Raw genomic sequence first — 17090 nt, 5'->3', positions numbered from 1 at the left:
AACAATGTAACTAATAAAATGTATATAAAATGAATAAGTACATGAAAAAAACAAAAAACAAAACAACTAAATAATGATCAAAGTTTGTTTGTTTTTGTTATTAAGGGTTTTACGGCGCTTGCAAAGCATTAAGGCCATATCAGCGCCAGTAAAAAGGAAGCAACGGGATAGTAAAAAGTTCTAGAATTACAATTAAAGCACCCAAGTAAAGGTAAGACAAAGGGGAATTGGTTCAAATAGGGAACAGATGTAGATTCCAAGAGCATACCATCAATGTTCTTAGTTTGAGATCACCTACAAGTCTCAACCAGACAAAAGCACAGGCCCCTACTAAGAGGAATACACTCAAATGTTTACAAAATATATATAATATGTAAACAAAATATAATACAGTCATAGCCAAGAGATGGTTTACAAGGAAAAAAATATCATCTTCCAAAACAAACTATACATTTGACTGTTTCCCTCTCAGTAAAGGCATCCGACCAGGGCCTGGACAAAACTAAATAATCTCATTCCAAGACAAAGACAGAAAGCAAGTTGGAAAACAGATATAGGGGGATAGAAGAGACAGTAAGAACCACTATGGGAGGTCAGGAACCCCACCCAGATATGATCAAAGTATTTCCTCCTTTGCTTATTTAGTTTAAGAACTGAGCAGCACTTACTACACTTTCAGGGCACATCAACTCATAAATCTCAGTTCTAATTTTATCGACAGAGACATTTCATCAAGATAATAATGATCTTTATTTCCCTATCTATCAACAATCAACAAACATGGCAATTGAAGGAAAAAACATACCCTATACAGATGTAAACAGGTATGTTACTCTAAAACATTTAAGAGCCATGTTAGAAGAAAAAAAAGTTGGGTTTTCATGTTTTTGGGTTTTTTTTTTACAAATAATCTTAATTATTAGTAAAAGAAACGCATATATTCTATACAGAAAGAGAATACACTTACTATGGCAAGTCTTCACAAGACCAAAAGTATTTTCTTTTTTCAGTAATCAAACTGATTACAATTTATATTATCAATTACTCAACATGACACTTAAAAACAAGAAAACATGAACAACAACGTCATGGTTCATTTCATACACCTGTATGCAAGTTATTTTCATTTGTTCTTAATGCTTTAATAGCATTAGAAATTTAATTGGTAACATGTTCTTATACCTTAAATTGAAAACCAAAAAAAAACAAAAGCAACACAAACAAAAAGAAAAAGAAAAAAAAACAAAAAAAAAAAAACAAAGAAAAAAACGAAGATGATTATATCATACTTACTTTCATATCCGTTATGCATCTTCCAATCCAAAAAGTAAAGTTATGAAATACTGTCACAACATTATATCAAATATAAAAACAAATCTTTCAACTTATTTTATGTTGTTTTCTGTTTTTACAGTGCTTGAGACACTTTAAAGTCATTTCAGCACCAGTAAAAACGAAGAAGATATGATAGTAAAAGAATTTCTAGATTTACAGTTAATTTAATAGAACATGATAAAAAGTCGGACAAAGGGGGACTGCCTAAATAGGGAACAGAAGTGGATTCCAAGAGCAAACTATCAATATGCTCAGTTTGAGATCAACTGAAATTCCCACCCAAGCATAAGCGCAGGATCCCACTTAATCCACTAAACCCTCATTCTAACTATCGATATACAGAAACCTCAGTTCAATACTAACAACAATATTATCCGTATAAATGGATTTTTCCAGTGAAATAATCTAACAAGTCATTCGAAACAGACCTACTATAGTTCTAAAAAAAAAAGGATGTGAACCATTTTTCTTATAAACTATACTTTCTTTTTTTGGTCCAAAGGTGTTTGTATGAAATCTGATTTTAGAAAGCATTGAATTTGGTTATGGGTACTTTTACTTCATCATTCTTTAAATTTTTCTGCGAAAAATTAAATGCACACTATTAAAACTACTGTTTTTAATTTACATGATAGTAGTTGAATACAATTATGCACATGCCAAATTTATTTTGTTTGCGCTTTGAGTATATTCTATTCTAATTGTTTTTAAACACCTCAAATCCATAGGAAGAGCAGAACACATGGAGATAGAAGAGTTGAGTGAGAAAAAGAACACACTCAAATACTTAGATAATATCATATTCAAAACAATAAACTATAACTACACAACACTACACAACGTAGAGATGATTTACTACAGATCTGCCAACTTTTCAAAATGCCAAATAAGGAATTTTATATTAGTCAAACTTGAACCTGTCGCACATTGACAACCAAGGACAAATTCAATTAGAAAATAAAAGAAAAAGATAGATTTAACCCATAACAATAATAATATTATATACTTCCAGGTAAAGAACTATTTTGTTGAGTATGTTTTGTTTTTTTCACTTTAGTATGCTATTCTTGTATGACGACGACCTGCTGCTATTGCCAAGATCAAAATTAAATGAATACTTGACAATGAGGCACTATATACCATATACTATTAAACACAATTCATGGTGATTAAATCATATTACCATGTTTCACCAGTCATTTATCATATTTATTATTCTCCTAAATATATATATATATATATATTAAAAATTTGAAACTCTTATCTATCGTTATTTTCCCCATCAAATTGGGAAAGTTGGCAGGTCTGTTGAGAGTTAAAAAAAATATTTCCCTAGACTAATGCTATTTATATTACTCTTTCCATCTTGCCAAGGACTTCGGCCAGAGCCAAGACGAAACCCAGTGATTCCATTCCAAGACAAGGACAGAAAGTAACCTGGAAAAGGAAAACAACTATGGGGAGATGGAAGAAAAGGGAAGAGTGACCTCCCTGCCCAACATAGGACCCCAACCCATAAACTCATTTTATAATGGTAACATGCCTGCCATCTAAAAAAATTTTTTAAAGTAGCTAAATGATGACTAATGCTCAGCCCATACAAAATAATTTTGAGATTCAAGATTCCACTAACATTGACCTATGAATTATACAGATATGAAATCCTATCCCTGAAAATAAGCTATTCTTTTGCGTCCTCATCTGAACTGTGTAAATCTATAACGCTAAAAAAAGCATTATCTTTCTGAATTCATTAGGAATAACCAAAAAGAAAAAAAAAAAAAAAGAAAATCAGGAGATGGCAGGCATGTACAATCTCTTTGGAATGAAGGTTATCTACAGTATTTTACACTGGCAGATATATAATCAATTTTTCTTTATCACATTGCACCTCACTGAGGTTGAGAGAAATTTGCAGCAATACGTGGTTTCCGTTTTATTGGAGAACCAACTGACGATTGAGAGGATGAATTCAGCTGCGAGTGTGTGGAGCTTGTATCCAGGGGCGGTTCTCCAGAAATAAACGAGTCGTCTCCTGTTTTCAAAACCTTCATGATTTTGCAATCTGCTGTGTCTGAGGTAGACAGTAATGATGAAGATGATAATGATGATGATGGTGGTAGTTGTTGTGGCAATGACGATGCACTCAATTGTTGGTCTTTGGATTTTTCAATCCCTCTGGCAGTGAAGGAGTTTCCACAACCGACATTACCACTTGCAATCACTTCAGGGGATGAAGAAGTCTGTCAAAAATAAAATTTAAAGAATCTTCAACTATATGTACTTTTAAATCTGACCCTGTCCATAGTGTATATGATGTAAAAGCCTCTTTCTTCTGAAAAAAATTTGTCGGGAGAATTACCAAACATGACTTGTCTTCAATTGTGCTTAAAGTAATGTCAAATATATATATTTAAATATTACATCTCTATATGTTACAGTGTTGCTTTACAAGAAGAAAAAAAAATAATTCAAATATCATATGGAAACATGCATCTGACTATCCTCTGATAGGAAAACATAAAATCCCAAAAACCAACAAAACCTCTGTCACATTTATATTTATATCTGGCATGGCAGCAGCAGCTTCTTATGGTTCACACTATTATGTTATGACGATCGACCCAATCAGCAAAGTCCGGTCCGCATTCGTGCACCGTCGCGAACCGCCTGGTAGCATCGTCACAGCACACCTTTCGACTAGATGCTCTGCCGTTTCGGGTTCTTGCCCACAGCGTGGACATATTGGACAGGAAGTTAGACCCCACTGATGTAACGCACCGGCCGTTAGGCAGCTCCTCGACCGAAGCCGATTCGCAGCTACCCAGTGTCTCCTCTTACTGGTATCAAAGCCTGGCAACTTCTCACCAAGCTTAGAGGAGTGTAGGTCCCCGTCCCCACGAGGGATTGAATTCGTCCAAACCGACTTCCATCTCGTATGTGCAGCTCTGTCCGTAGTCAGGGATTCTGCGTACAAGGGTTGCCGGGACTTATTTCGGCTCGAAACGGGGGCACCGTTCATTATGCGCATGAGAGGGGTATCCCCATTCCCTCTCTCTTTGATCTTACTCAGCCAGTTTCCCGTAATGGTCTCCCTCCGGACATCGGGGGGCTGGATCGCTGCCATTACCGGGCCCCATTCTCTAGGGGTTGTTGCTAGAGTTCCCAACACTATGTGCATCGACTTGCGAAGTTTTACATCCACCTTCTCAACGTTTCTGCTTCTACCCCACACTGAGCGCAATACCCGCGGTGGAATAAAATAGTGCCAGGGCGGATGTTCTCAGGAGCGCTTGGCTAGCGCCCCAAGTCGATCCCGCCAGCTTCCTCAGAAGACTATTCCGCTTCTCTATCTTCCGGGCAACCCCTTCGAGATGAACCCGATAGGTAAGACTGCGATCCAACGTCACCCCTAAATATTTTGGACGCGGCTCATATGGGAGTGGCTGGTCCCCGACTAGGACATTCAGTTTACGGGTGTGCCAACCACTGCATAAGTGAAATGCAGTGGCCACGGTTTTTGAAGTGTTCATCTTCAGGTACCACTTGTCAAAGTAGGATTTGAGTCTGGTGATGTCCTCGCTGAGTACGCTCTCAAGACGGGTCCACACTTTACTCTGAGTAACGAGTGCCCAGTCGTCTGCGTATCCCAGCCTCAGGGAGGAAGTGTTCGGCATATCGCTAATGTAAACGTTAAACAACATTGGCGCAAGTACCGACCCCTGAGGGACCCCATTCTTCAATTTCCTAACTTTGCTCGTGACGTCTCCCAGCGCGACGTGGAATTGCCTTTCCCCTAAGATCGAAGAGAACAACTTCAAGGTCTTTTTGCACCTTATGATTTTTGCAAGTTTGAGCATTAACCCATCGCACCAGACCGTATCGTATGCCGCTGATAGGTCTATAAACACAGCACCTGTTTGCTGTTTTCTCTCGAACCCGTGCTCAATATGCTCTGTAAGGGCAATGACCTGCTCCGTGGTGCACCTCCCTTCCCTGAAGCCTGCCTGCTCAGGTGGCAGGGCAGCGTCTAGGACCGGCCCCCATCGGTTTAATAGAACACGCTCCAACAATTTGTAAAGACAGCTCAGCAGCGATATGGGTCTGTAACTGTCTGCCTCCTTCGCCGGCTTCCCTGGCTTCAGGATGGCAACTATCTTCGCATGCTTCCACACTTGGCTGCACCCACTTCTCGGGGACTGAACGGGGCCGTCCAGTCCGACTCCTCCGCAGGTAGCGAGTCCAAAATCGTACGGTGCGCCTTGCGGACACCGCGCTCAAAAGCCTGATTAGGGACCCGCTTGCTAAGGTTCTTAATATTCTTGGCAATTGTGTCTGCCTCGCATTCCGGTGCAGCCTTCGCGAAATTCCGATCTGGGTCCAATTTCTTTATCAAACGCCAAGTGTGGCGGCTGGAGTGTGTAAAGTCGAGACTTTCCACGGTCTCCTGCCACCGTTGCTTCCTTCCCTCTGCCAGAGACTGAAGTAGTCTATCGGCTGTGTCCTGGGACTGGGTCTGCTGGTACTCTCGGTACAGCTCTTCCGACTCTGCTGTCCAGCAAGGGGTGTAGAATTTCCGTTTGCCCTGTGGAATAGAGCGTTGAGCGCTCTTAACCAGTAGCCTACTAAATCTGGTTATATTCTTGGACTTGGGAGGAATGGCAGGGCAGACCTGCTCGATATAGGAACTGAATTCCTCCCAGTCAGCCTTCCTGAAATTCCATCTGCAAAGTGGGAGAGACTGCACCCTCGGTATTGTCACCCCAGCTGTGACAAGAACCGGCCTGTGCTGGCTATGCGGAAAGTCCCCGAGGACTGTCCGCTTCACCTGCAGCGGTTCACCGTTCGCGCCTTTCGTTACGAGGGTGAGGTCTGGAGTATACTCCTTCTTATGGCGGGTACCCCGGAAGGTACCCTTGGCTGTAGGATCGTACACTAGGTGTAGATCATTACAGTCCATCCATGAGCGGAGTTGTCTTCCTGCCTCGTTGCAGTCTCGGTAGCCCCATTCGTGATGGTGGCTATTAAAGTCTCCCAGACAGATGGAAGGATGGCTGACCACCGGTACCGGTGGTGTAGTCCAAGTCGCTCTAGGTGGTTTGTAAATATTATGCAAACACAGTCCACCTACTTCCACGGAAATTCGGTTCACCCCATTGCTGTCCGTTACGCTCTCAATGACCCTTACCTTCGATGGCTCTTTAGCGTAAACGCTAACCCCTCCTTTGAGCCTCGAAGTGTCCTCGCGTTGGACCACCGTATAGCCTGGGATCTGGAATCGGGAAGATTGCGCGCCTGAATAAAGGTGGGTCTCCTGTAACAGGAGGATATCTACGCAGTGAACGGCCAATAGCTTTGATAAAAGCTCATTTTTTGCCATACTCTGGCTCTCGACGTTCAGGGACAATATACGCGTCAGTTCGCCATCCCCGCCGTCGCATTTTCCGATCGGCAGGCCGCGAATCGATTGATGCATGGGACGTTTGCTTTTTTCTCGGACATGCCGACGACCCTGGCGACACGAACGCGGTATTATTTGGCTAGGCGGCAGACCGCTTCGCCATTGACGGGACTGATTGGGACTCGACATAAGGACAATAGTGTGGTGCCCGGGATAGGGCTGCTATTCGGGCACCGGGTTTGGATCAAATTTAGTCACACACCGGGGCGAGCAGCTCATGTGGCTCGTTGGCTCGATACCCGGGATGGTCTCGTGACGGTCGACCGGGATTTACACCTTTGCCCTCCCGTGTGCCTCAAGCCCCCTCACCAACTGCAAGGTAAAGATCCACGAGGGGGTCTGGCATGGCTGAGGCAATTTGTTGCCTGTTCATCATTGCACTTCCATAAATAGTCAAGTAGAACGGGCTAAATGGTAGGAAATATTCTGATTGGTTAATGATTAGTAATGCTCGAACCATCAATACCTTGAAAAAGATATTTGTATTGGGGATGCCATGCAGGCTGCCTAAACAATATCTTTGAAAAGGTAACATGTCATGGTCAAGCAGACCAAATAGTCAAAATTCAAGGATGAAGAAACAAAACCACAAATGCAGGGAGAGAAAAAGGACAGTAAAAGGAAAACTCCTCGGTACTAGTCTACATAGACTTTGGTTAAATATTATCTAAAATGAGATATTTAAGAAAATTAAGAAGCAAAGACTGAAAAATTTTTAATTAAAAAAAAAGAAAGAGAGGAAAAAATGGCATATATATATAGCAATATCAATGATGGCAAAGAAATTCAAAAACAAAGCCACTTACATTTTTACACAACTTCATTTGCCAAGCTGCAGGGACTCCTGCATCTGTCAATTCCACACTAAGAGGCTGACTGTTTGTTGAAGAGACAATATAGCCCAGTTGACTGGCATCACCAGAGCCATTAGCAAAAGAAGAATCGGATTTAAGACTCTTCAATGAGGTGGTGGTTGTATTGTTTAGTTGATCCAATATGCGTGTGGAATAGGATACCGTCTGGGAATCACTACCGGTGGACGGGATGGTGACAATTGATGACTGTTGGACAATGGCTGGGTCCCATAGCAGGGAAGCTTTCTGCAAAAGCTGGGATGAGCCAGAAAGCGGGGTAGGGGATGGAGTGGTGGGAGGGGCTGCAACACTTTTCTCAGGGCTGTTTGATTTTGAAGACAGCTCTGAGGACGACAGATTTATTTACTTTTGTGACATTTAAATAAACATTTTATAAACTTTCTAAATAATATCCCTCTTCATCTTAATGTTAAAAATAAACGAAATATATATATATATATAATATATATATATATATATATATATATATATATATATATATAAAATATATATAATATATATATATATATAAAATTACCCTTTGAATACAAAACCTAAAAATTTGGCACATTGTTTACTCACTCTCTATCTGGGAGTTATTGGTTGATTGAGAACCAAATGGGTTTGAAGATGTCACATCAACTCTAGCTGGGGGCAAAATCCCTGGAATTAAAATAAGATACCACAACGATTATGGGATCTATCTTTATGTTATTAAATTGTAGCAATTTGTAGTTTTTCTACAACTATATACTTATTATAAAACTATACACTTATTCTTTAGATAAGAGAGGAAAAAAGAACAAAAAAATAAAAAATAATAATAAATAAATAAAATTAAAAAAAAAAAGCTTCTTGAAGAAATATTAGAAAATAATGTGATGCAAATAATATTTTAGTCATGAACAGTACTTCAAAAATTACGATGGACACAACTATTAATCTAAATAAAAATTTAAAAAGTAATAACTCGCAAGTTTTGCCAGGACTGGACTTATAAGTTAAGACAAAAAGTAATTCTGATCAAATTTTATGTTCATTTGATTTCATTTTTGTTACCTCTCCTTCCAAATTGAAACAAGATAATGGTGGTCATTGGACAACCACTATCGGGGTCACTTGCTATCTAGCTGGACTAGGAACTATTGTATACAAAGGGCGTTTTACCTATGCATATGTATTAATTAATCCAAACCCCCCCCCCCCCTTTTGTTAATCATCTTTTGGTTAGATACCTATGTATGTCGGTTAATTCATACAACGTAAGTATAAAAATATGATATTAAAAATAAAAATAAATTCTCAACTTTGGCAAAAACCTAGATAAGTTCGTGTTTATCTGACTAAAAATAGAGAAATGCATTTCTAACATCTATCCCTGTTCTCCTTTTATCACCTTCGACAGGAGCTGAGGTATATTCTTTTGAGTATCTTTCTCTGTATTCATTCTTCATCAACATTGGCTTTCATCTTACTTTTAGCTGACATTTTTGACCAAGGAAAGTAGCAAGCATTGTTAAACCTCTCCAAAATGAAAACAAAACAACCCAAGCAAAAAGGCTTACCTGGTGTTGCCAACATACCCGAGAGTACCAGATACTTTTGGGTAGGTCTTCCCTGCACTTGAAGGATGTGTGGGAAAGAGTGGAGTAGCTGATAAAGGGTTTGAAAGCCATACAAGGCTGGGCTGAGCTCCACTCCAAACTGTTGTCTGTACATGGTGGTCAGGTCACACATTGAAATCTGCTTGTGGTGTAGAAGAAGCAAGCGCAAATTTCTGCCAAGGAGCTGGTGGGATGTTAGTCGAATGGTACCACCTGAATCACCAACATCTGAGTCATCAATCTGAAAATCAGGATCTTAATTAATGAATGTAATCAAGAAAAACGATGCGAGAAGAATAGGTAATGAGTAGAGAGCAATCACTTTAATATAATGATTATATCACCTATGTCAAATCAAAGTCACCTCCCATAAAATAAAAGATTAAAAAAAAATCAACATGTTAAAACTATAGACAATAATCTATTTGACAAAAAGCAAGGAATTCCTTTCTTGTCTAGAACAATGATTTTCCTCATTTCTTTTAAAATAATTTCGGCAAGTTAAAAAATCAAGACACCTTTAATGTTTGAATAACTAGAAAACCTATTCAATAATCTATCACTTTTACGAGACGATAATTATAACAGCACAAAACATTTGCATTCTCTCATTTATTCTTTTTAAAAATCTTCTATTTATATACAGGGACAAAAACGAAATGTTCACATTAAAGAAATATATATAAAAATATGAATTTAATAAAAGAACACTGTTTTACTTGTAATAGGTCCTGGAGCTCCTCTCGGATCTTCCTCACATCACAGGCTGTTCCAAACAAGGATTCATAGCGACTACACAACTCCACGAGGGGAAGACTACCCCCACTCTCATCCATCAGCAACTGCATCACCTGGAGGCCCAGGAGGGGTATGTGCACTTCTTGGACAAGACACAGGCACTCTTGACCATTCCTCATTTCCAGCTGATTTATTGACATATTAAGCAAGAAGATTTATTAACATATTTCATATCATCATTGTTTTTTAACTCAAATTAATTCATCTAGTTTGCCTCTTTTGAAAGCTTTTAAACAAAAACCATATCAATATCGAAAGGACTTATCAATGAGGCATAGCATTTCAATCTCTGAGATAGTAGAGTGAAATCCTGATAAAGCTAACACCGTCAGACAAGAAAAACTGGTTGACTTTATCCAAGGTTTACTTTAGCCATTATCAAAAGAAGGCAGATATAGAACAAAAAAAGTGGGCCAACAGGAGGTTTTTATAAATTACATTAAAATAATTTAGAAGTAAAATTCACTGTAGTACAACTGAGTAAAAATAATGATGAACAATCTTTTTCCTTTAAAATCCTTGTAACAATAAAATTATCTTTAGATCTGTACACGTGAGAGATCTGTGCCCCACTAATGTTCAAACCCATCTTACAACATAAAGGCATATACCTTGTATTGCATCATTTTTTTTTATTTTTAAAAGGCCTTTTAATTTATGGATTCCTTCACCACCAAATTCTAATCCTAAATATCATCATTGCAATCTTTATTCATAGTCTTGCCTAGTTGAATAGCTCACCTTCAAATGGCTTCTCATCTTTTCAACCAAGGCATGCACACTCTCTACACCAAAATCTTCTAGTCGTAAACCAAACCCAAAGTGCCTGCCAAATTCCACCAATAATCTGTTGACTGGGATGTAACCAACAGGACGAATCAGAGTTGATAACTGCTCACACAGTACTTTGCGCAACTCATGTGGTGTCAGGTGCAGAAGGCGCTCTTCTCCTTCCTCTTCAATCTGAAATAATGAAACACCATCTCACGTTGCAATCAAAACTAACAAAGAATAACAAAAACAAACAACTGTTTATACTGACACCAAATTCAAAATAATTTGTTGCATTTTAAGACATTTGTAATCTAAAAAACAAATAGTGAACAAAAACTTATTGAAAATGGCCCTTTTTTATTTCAGATCCCAGAATGGAAGTTCTTTTTTTGGTGAAAATCAGTGAAAAGGGTATATAACTTTTTTTCTTTGTTAATAGAAATGCTAAATTATCGGGTTACCATTTATCATGGACAAATATGACGATTGATACATGAAAATAGAAATGTTATGACGAGTCATTTATTCGTTTGTATTTTGAAAGGTTTTTGCATTGCATGCAACACTTTTAGGTCATTTAAGAAAATATAAAAAGATGAACAAATTAATAGTCAAAATATATTGATCAAGCTAACATAAGAAAAAAGTAAGTAAAGTCAGACATGTTCTGTTTTTAAGGGTTTTATGGCGTTTGCAACACATTAAGGTCATATCAGTGCCAGTAAAAAGGAAGAAATGAGACAGTAAAAAGTTCTAGAATTACAATTAGATCACCCAAGAGAAGGTAAGACAAAGGAGAATTGATTCAAATAGGAAACAGATGTAGATTCCAAAAGCACACTATCACTAGTTCTTAGTTTGAGATCACCTAAATGTCTCACCCAGATTCCAGCGGAAGATCCCACTAAGAGGAATACACTCAAATGCTTACATTATACATTCAAAATAAATGATTTACAAGGCAAAAAATATCATCTCCCAAAACAGTAACTATGCATTTGACTGTTTCCCTCCCAGCCAAGCACTATGGCCAGAGATAGGGCAAAACCAAGTAATCTCATTCCAAGACAAAGACAGAAAGCAAGTTGGAAAACAGAAATAGGGGGATGGAAGACAGAGTAAGTACCTCCCTGTCCACTATGGGAGGTCAGGAACCCCACCCAGTCGGACATGTTCGATAAAGATCTGTGTAAGACCCAAGAGCAATACTAAAAACCACCTAAAAGGCCCACACTAACAGAGCTACGGGTTCTCTGCCAAAAGAGATCCACTCAAATAGTCACAAGCATACATCAAATATGAGAATCTGACGATGATTTACAATACTCTGAGTAGGACGACGTGGAAACCAAATGGTTTAATTCCCTATCAAATTCACTACATGATATAGGGCAATAGAAGAATGTGGTCTAAGGTAGTTTACACTAGTCCAGGGGTGACCAACATCCCCCAACCGTATATGATAAATCAATTCAAGTATTGCATGAACTGTTGAGAAAAACAAGTGATTAAAATTTTTACTTTGCAAAACTTCAAGAAAGAAAGAAAAAAATAATTAAAAGGAATAATTAAACTTGTACTTATGGGGGATAACTATAAAAAAAAGCAATGCTTTGATTTTTAAAATAAAATTTAAAAAAACAAAAAATTAAATTAAAAAAAAGAATGCACTGCACTCGCCTCACTCATTAAAAAAAAAAACAAAAAAACATATATATATATATATAAGAATTATCAGCAGTAATGTATACATAAAATCATCCTGAAACTTGTATTAAAAAATAAGAACAACAAAAAAATTCACCTCCACGATATGAGATATTGCTTCAAACAGATCTGTGAGTTTGTTAAAACCAAAAGCAGCAACTCGACACTGGCGACCAAAATGGTGATGGTATGCAGGGATAAACTTGTTGAATGCCATGCGACATTGTGGATGGTGTTTCAATAGGTCCACTACCTCTAAAGCAAACTGTTTGGTTCTCTCAACTTCCTCTGGTGTTTGGTCTATAGGTAGAAAATAAATATTAAAGTAGTATCCTACAGTTTGGATATTGTAGTGATAAAAATAGATGTATTGCCAGAAAGTTTGACGTAATATGCTAGAGTTACAGATATTATAGCAATAAAAATAATATTTAAAAATCAATGCAGCATCGCAAGATACAGTGCTGGGCAAACCCAGAAAAAAAACAGGAATCACCCATGTTGTCCATAAAAATTAAGGGTTAAAATATTTAAAAAGATGAGAAGAAAAAAAAGAAAGAAAGAATTAATTTTTTTTTTAAAGACAGAAAGAAATAAGGGATTTTTTTTTTTTTTTTTTTAAAGTGCCAGAAGTCGAGCTTGAAATCCGACTCTTCCACTCTGTTACTTGTTATCCAAATATATCTACAATTTCAATTATTAAAATAATGATCTAAAAAGAATTTGTCAATTGTCATTTTAGCCATCCACTTTTAAAGGAAGTGTTGACAAAAAACTTTTTCTTACTCATGATGCAACTTTAAAGAAAAACTCTCCAAATTACTTACCCCGTCTAGGTACAGCTAATAATGTATGCTTGCCTTCTTCTATCACCTGAAAATGTCAAGAATGGAAAACAGTGCTGATGAATTAAAATGTAACTTCTAAACTCATATAAATCACAAATAATATTTTTTTTTAACACTAACAAAATTCATTTCACCATTCCTAGCAAAGGATTAGTGTGATGTATCATGGCATTTAAAATATATATATTTGGGACCTAGGTAGTTCTTATTTGGAGAGCATCAAAAAGAGTTACAGAAATGACTCAGTTTCCCTCCTAATAGGATTCAATAGTCGTACCGTCACTTCCTTCCTAATGACGCATGGTAACTTAGCAACACTGGCTCTAAACTATCGGAACAATGGCGGACGCCCGTATGAAATATTTCTCCGGCGAGCTTAAATACGTATCCGGAGGAAAAAACCCCATCAATTTGATCATGTTTTGACTTTTACACATTCTGATCACAAGGCATATGAAAAAGGAATGAAAAGTTCTAGCCAGCATGAAGAATAAAGAGTAATGATTTTCTTTGTTTAGAACCAAGATGGCCGCCGTTGCCGGGCGCGTGACATCAGACTACTGAATCCAATTGCAACCGCAGATTTCTTTGAGAAAATGAAGAAAAAAAAACTAGATCTAAAAATCATTTAGGGTGGACACTCCATCCTTACCTTAAATCTTTCAGCGAAAGGAGGCACATAAGACCTGGGTATTCAGTCTAAGACCAATCCAAAAGTATCACCCAGATACAAGATCCAAGCCACATCAATACTAACAGTTTTTAAAAAAAATTTCTTCTACAGATACATCAATCAGAACCGATACAAAATCCTACAATACTGATCGACCAACGTTATTTAAAAAAACAATGGAAATAAGGAACAAAAGTGTGAGGTAAAAAACTGATTCCAATCTCATTCCATGTGCAAACCCACTGCTCTGGAGGACTGAATACAAAGCTTGTGTAAATAATCTTCTGGCATCAGGGCGGTCTTATATTTTAGCCTAAATATATGCTGGTCATCAATAAAGATCATCCATTCTCGCTCTTTTATGTCCTGTAATTCTTAGAATCTGCCTATACATGCTGCTACTAAAATAGTTATGCCACCTTATGATTCAATATGTAACCTATTCATTATAAGTCCTCTGAAGAAATGGTTACATACACACTTCCAAGGATTTTGGAACTGGAAAAGTAGGTGGTGTGACATCAAAACTTTTCTTCTCTAATATCTCCTTTTCACCAATTTTTTCTCTCTCCGTATTTGGACAATGACAAAAATCCAGAAACAAGAAAGTGTATGTCAATATGGGGGAAAAAAAATAAATTATTTCAGCAAAAATGAATACTTACAATGAGAGTGGTTGTTGGAATATCACTGAGTACGTCCTCAATATAACTCACACCGTAATGAGGAAGATACAATTTGTTGCCCATCACTTTTTCTGAAATCACAAATGGAAATTGAAACATTATTATCAAAGAAGACCAGAAGTTTGCGACTTGCTCCAGATATCGTTGAAATAGTTGATGCCAACTCATGTATTCTGAACATATTAAGACCTCGCTTTTAACATTTGTTTCATGTATCCAAAAAAAAATCCTTTCTTAAAAAAAATATAGCATTGTGGAGAACATTGTGCTTATTTGAGTCAATAAAAAAAATGATACGGCGCACAACTCTACTGAAAGATTTGAAAATTAGAAATGTATTTTTTACAGATAGATAAACAGATAACTTGATTTCCTTTTAAAATTTAAAGTCAGTGTGAAAGTTCGCTGAGTCAAACAGATATCATAAAATTGTACCGACGACTAAGACTCAAAATCAACTAATTTTGACACTGTAAAAAGTTGTCAGATTACATCATCTATTTATGACATCAAGTATTATTATTACTTCCGTTATGTTGTTGATTTAGTGGTGATCAGTGTTTTTATGTAGTAGTATGTTATAATTGCGTGTATGTTTGTGTGTGTGTGTGTGTTGTATACATGTGTGTGTTTGCTGGCATTTTTCAGCAAATCGTGGCATTCATAGTGATATTATTCACTTGATCACATGAAGGTATTCGGATTTACACAAATTTTAAACAAGTTTCACCAATCAACAACATCTACTAATATTACTGCTGATATTACGGTCGTTTTTATGCCATCGATGTGATAATTATTGCCCTGGGAAATATTTGGTTAAACGTTGTCAGCAAACTGTTAATTGTATCTGTCTAGCTTCTAGTCCAAACAAACTTGATATTTTTCGCGTCTGCTTCAGATTTTCATTTGACCTCACATAAGTTAGGTAAAGGGGAGATATTCCGAAAGCTCCTACATCCCCAGTATTCTTTCAATTTGTATTTTCACCCTTGATCTTTTGTCAGGCGTTTATTTATTCAATTTGTCATCATATAGAAGCATTTTTAAAACTCTAGAACAAACCTTGATAGATTTGTGAAAGTTTAAAATTTCCTAATTTGACCATTGTTTTGATTCTCGGCCGCCATTTCAATTTGTGAAGTATTGAAAGGTAGTGCAAAGCAGTCCGAGAATTTTTTTTTCTATTAGGGTTAGTCATAATGCTAGGGTGTTTATTTTCCTATTAGGGTTAGTTAAAGGTACTCTGGGTTTTACTTTTTCTTGGGGTTAGTTGAGGGAATATTATTTAAGTTGTTTCCCTTTGTAGGAGCTTTCAGAAGGCCTCCCAAGTCAAGCGTGGTAAAGACTTGTGACATTGATATTGATATCTACTGACTGATACACTAAATTCATGCTGAATAAAGCATGGCAGCGACAAGCACATCGACTAAAGTGTGCATCTAATCGTAATCAAGATAATCAAGAAAATGATTCAGGCAATATCGAATGAAAATAGTTCTTTCCCCGCGAAATTGCGGGCTTTTTACTAGTATATATAAATAAATAGAATTTCTGAATTCCTCGTTAGCAGAAACCTCTTAAATATTGGGAAATTCTCCCTTGACTTTTGTGAATAAAAAATACAAATTTGGTTGTTGTGTTGATTTCAAATGATGGAGCCTATACAGACTAGCCAACTTCTCAGAGACAGAATTCTGGAAACATTTTTGGCAAATCTGGGACTTGAATGAAGATGTGATGATGGTGGTGGTGGTGATGATGATGATGATGATGATGATGGTAATGGTGGTGGTGATAATGATGCTTTTTTTTCTGGAGTAGTAAAGTACAATAAATATCGAAGAAAATGGGATAGTAAAAAGTTATAGAATTACAATTATACTATCCAAGAAAAGGTAAGACAAAGGGGAATTGGTCCAAATAGGAAACAGGTGTAGATTCCAAGAGCACACTATCAACAGACTTAGTTTAAGATCACCTAAAATTCTCATCCAGACACAAGCACAGATCCCCATTACGAGGAATGCACTCAAATGTTTACAAATTATATTTAATATATAAACAAAACATAAGATGATTTAGAAGGAAAAAATATCATCCCCCAAAACTAACTATACATTTGACTGTTTCCCTCTCAGCCAGGACAACACCAAGTAATCTCATTCCAAGACAAAGACGGAAAGCAAGTTGGAACACAGATATGGGGAGATAAAATACACAGTAAGTACCTCCCTGCCCACTGTGGGAGGTCAGGAACCCCACCCAGTGGTTGGTAATTAGGGATTGAGAGCAAATATCTGGAATTTCTGATAAAATCAGCCATTGGCAATTCTGGTTATAACTGTGG

The 17090-nt window shown here is 37.2% G+C and overlaps 1 protein-coding gene across 1 annotated transcript in view; it reads right to left on the bottom strand.

Annotated features, from left to right (window-relative positions):
- Positions 1-3143: 3143 nt before the first annotated feature.
- LOC144973937 (meiosis regulator and mRNA stability factor 1-like) overlaps positions 3144-17090 on the bottom strand; it is a 34192-nt gene continuing 20245 nt past the window's right edge. Inside the window, exons 18-26 of the mRNA XM_078916825.1 lie at positions 14720-14811; positions 13361-13406; positions 12631-12833; positions 10794-11015; positions 9974-10177; positions 9216-9495; positions 8233-8313; positions 7603-7994; positions 3144-3578 (exon numbers count right to left, since the gene is read on the bottom strand). Coding sequence (XP_078772951.1) covers positions 3228-3578; positions 7603-7994; positions 8233-8313; positions 9216-9495; positions 9974-10177; positions 10794-11015; positions 12631-12833; positions 13361-13406; positions 14720-14811 — 1871 coding nt within the window. The 3' untranslated portion in view covers positions 3144-3227. The remainder of the gene's footprint in view (positions 3579-7602; positions 7995-8232; positions 8314-9215; positions 9496-9973; positions 10178-10793; positions 11016-12630; positions 12834-13360; positions 13407-14719; positions 14812-17090) is intronic.

This window comes from Berghia stephanieae, chromosome 5 (assembly GCF_034508935.2).
Source record: "Berghia stephanieae isolate SIO BIC M18660-M18661 chromosome 5, UCSD_Bste_1.3, whole genome shotgun sequence".
Classification (NCBI taxonomy): domain Eukaryota; kingdom Metazoa; phylum Mollusca; class Gastropoda; order Nudibranchia; family Aeolidiidae; genus Berghia; species Berghia stephanieae.
The sequence above is the reverse complement of the archived record's forward strand: the minus strand, read 5'-3'. Positions and strand labels throughout refer to the sequence as shown.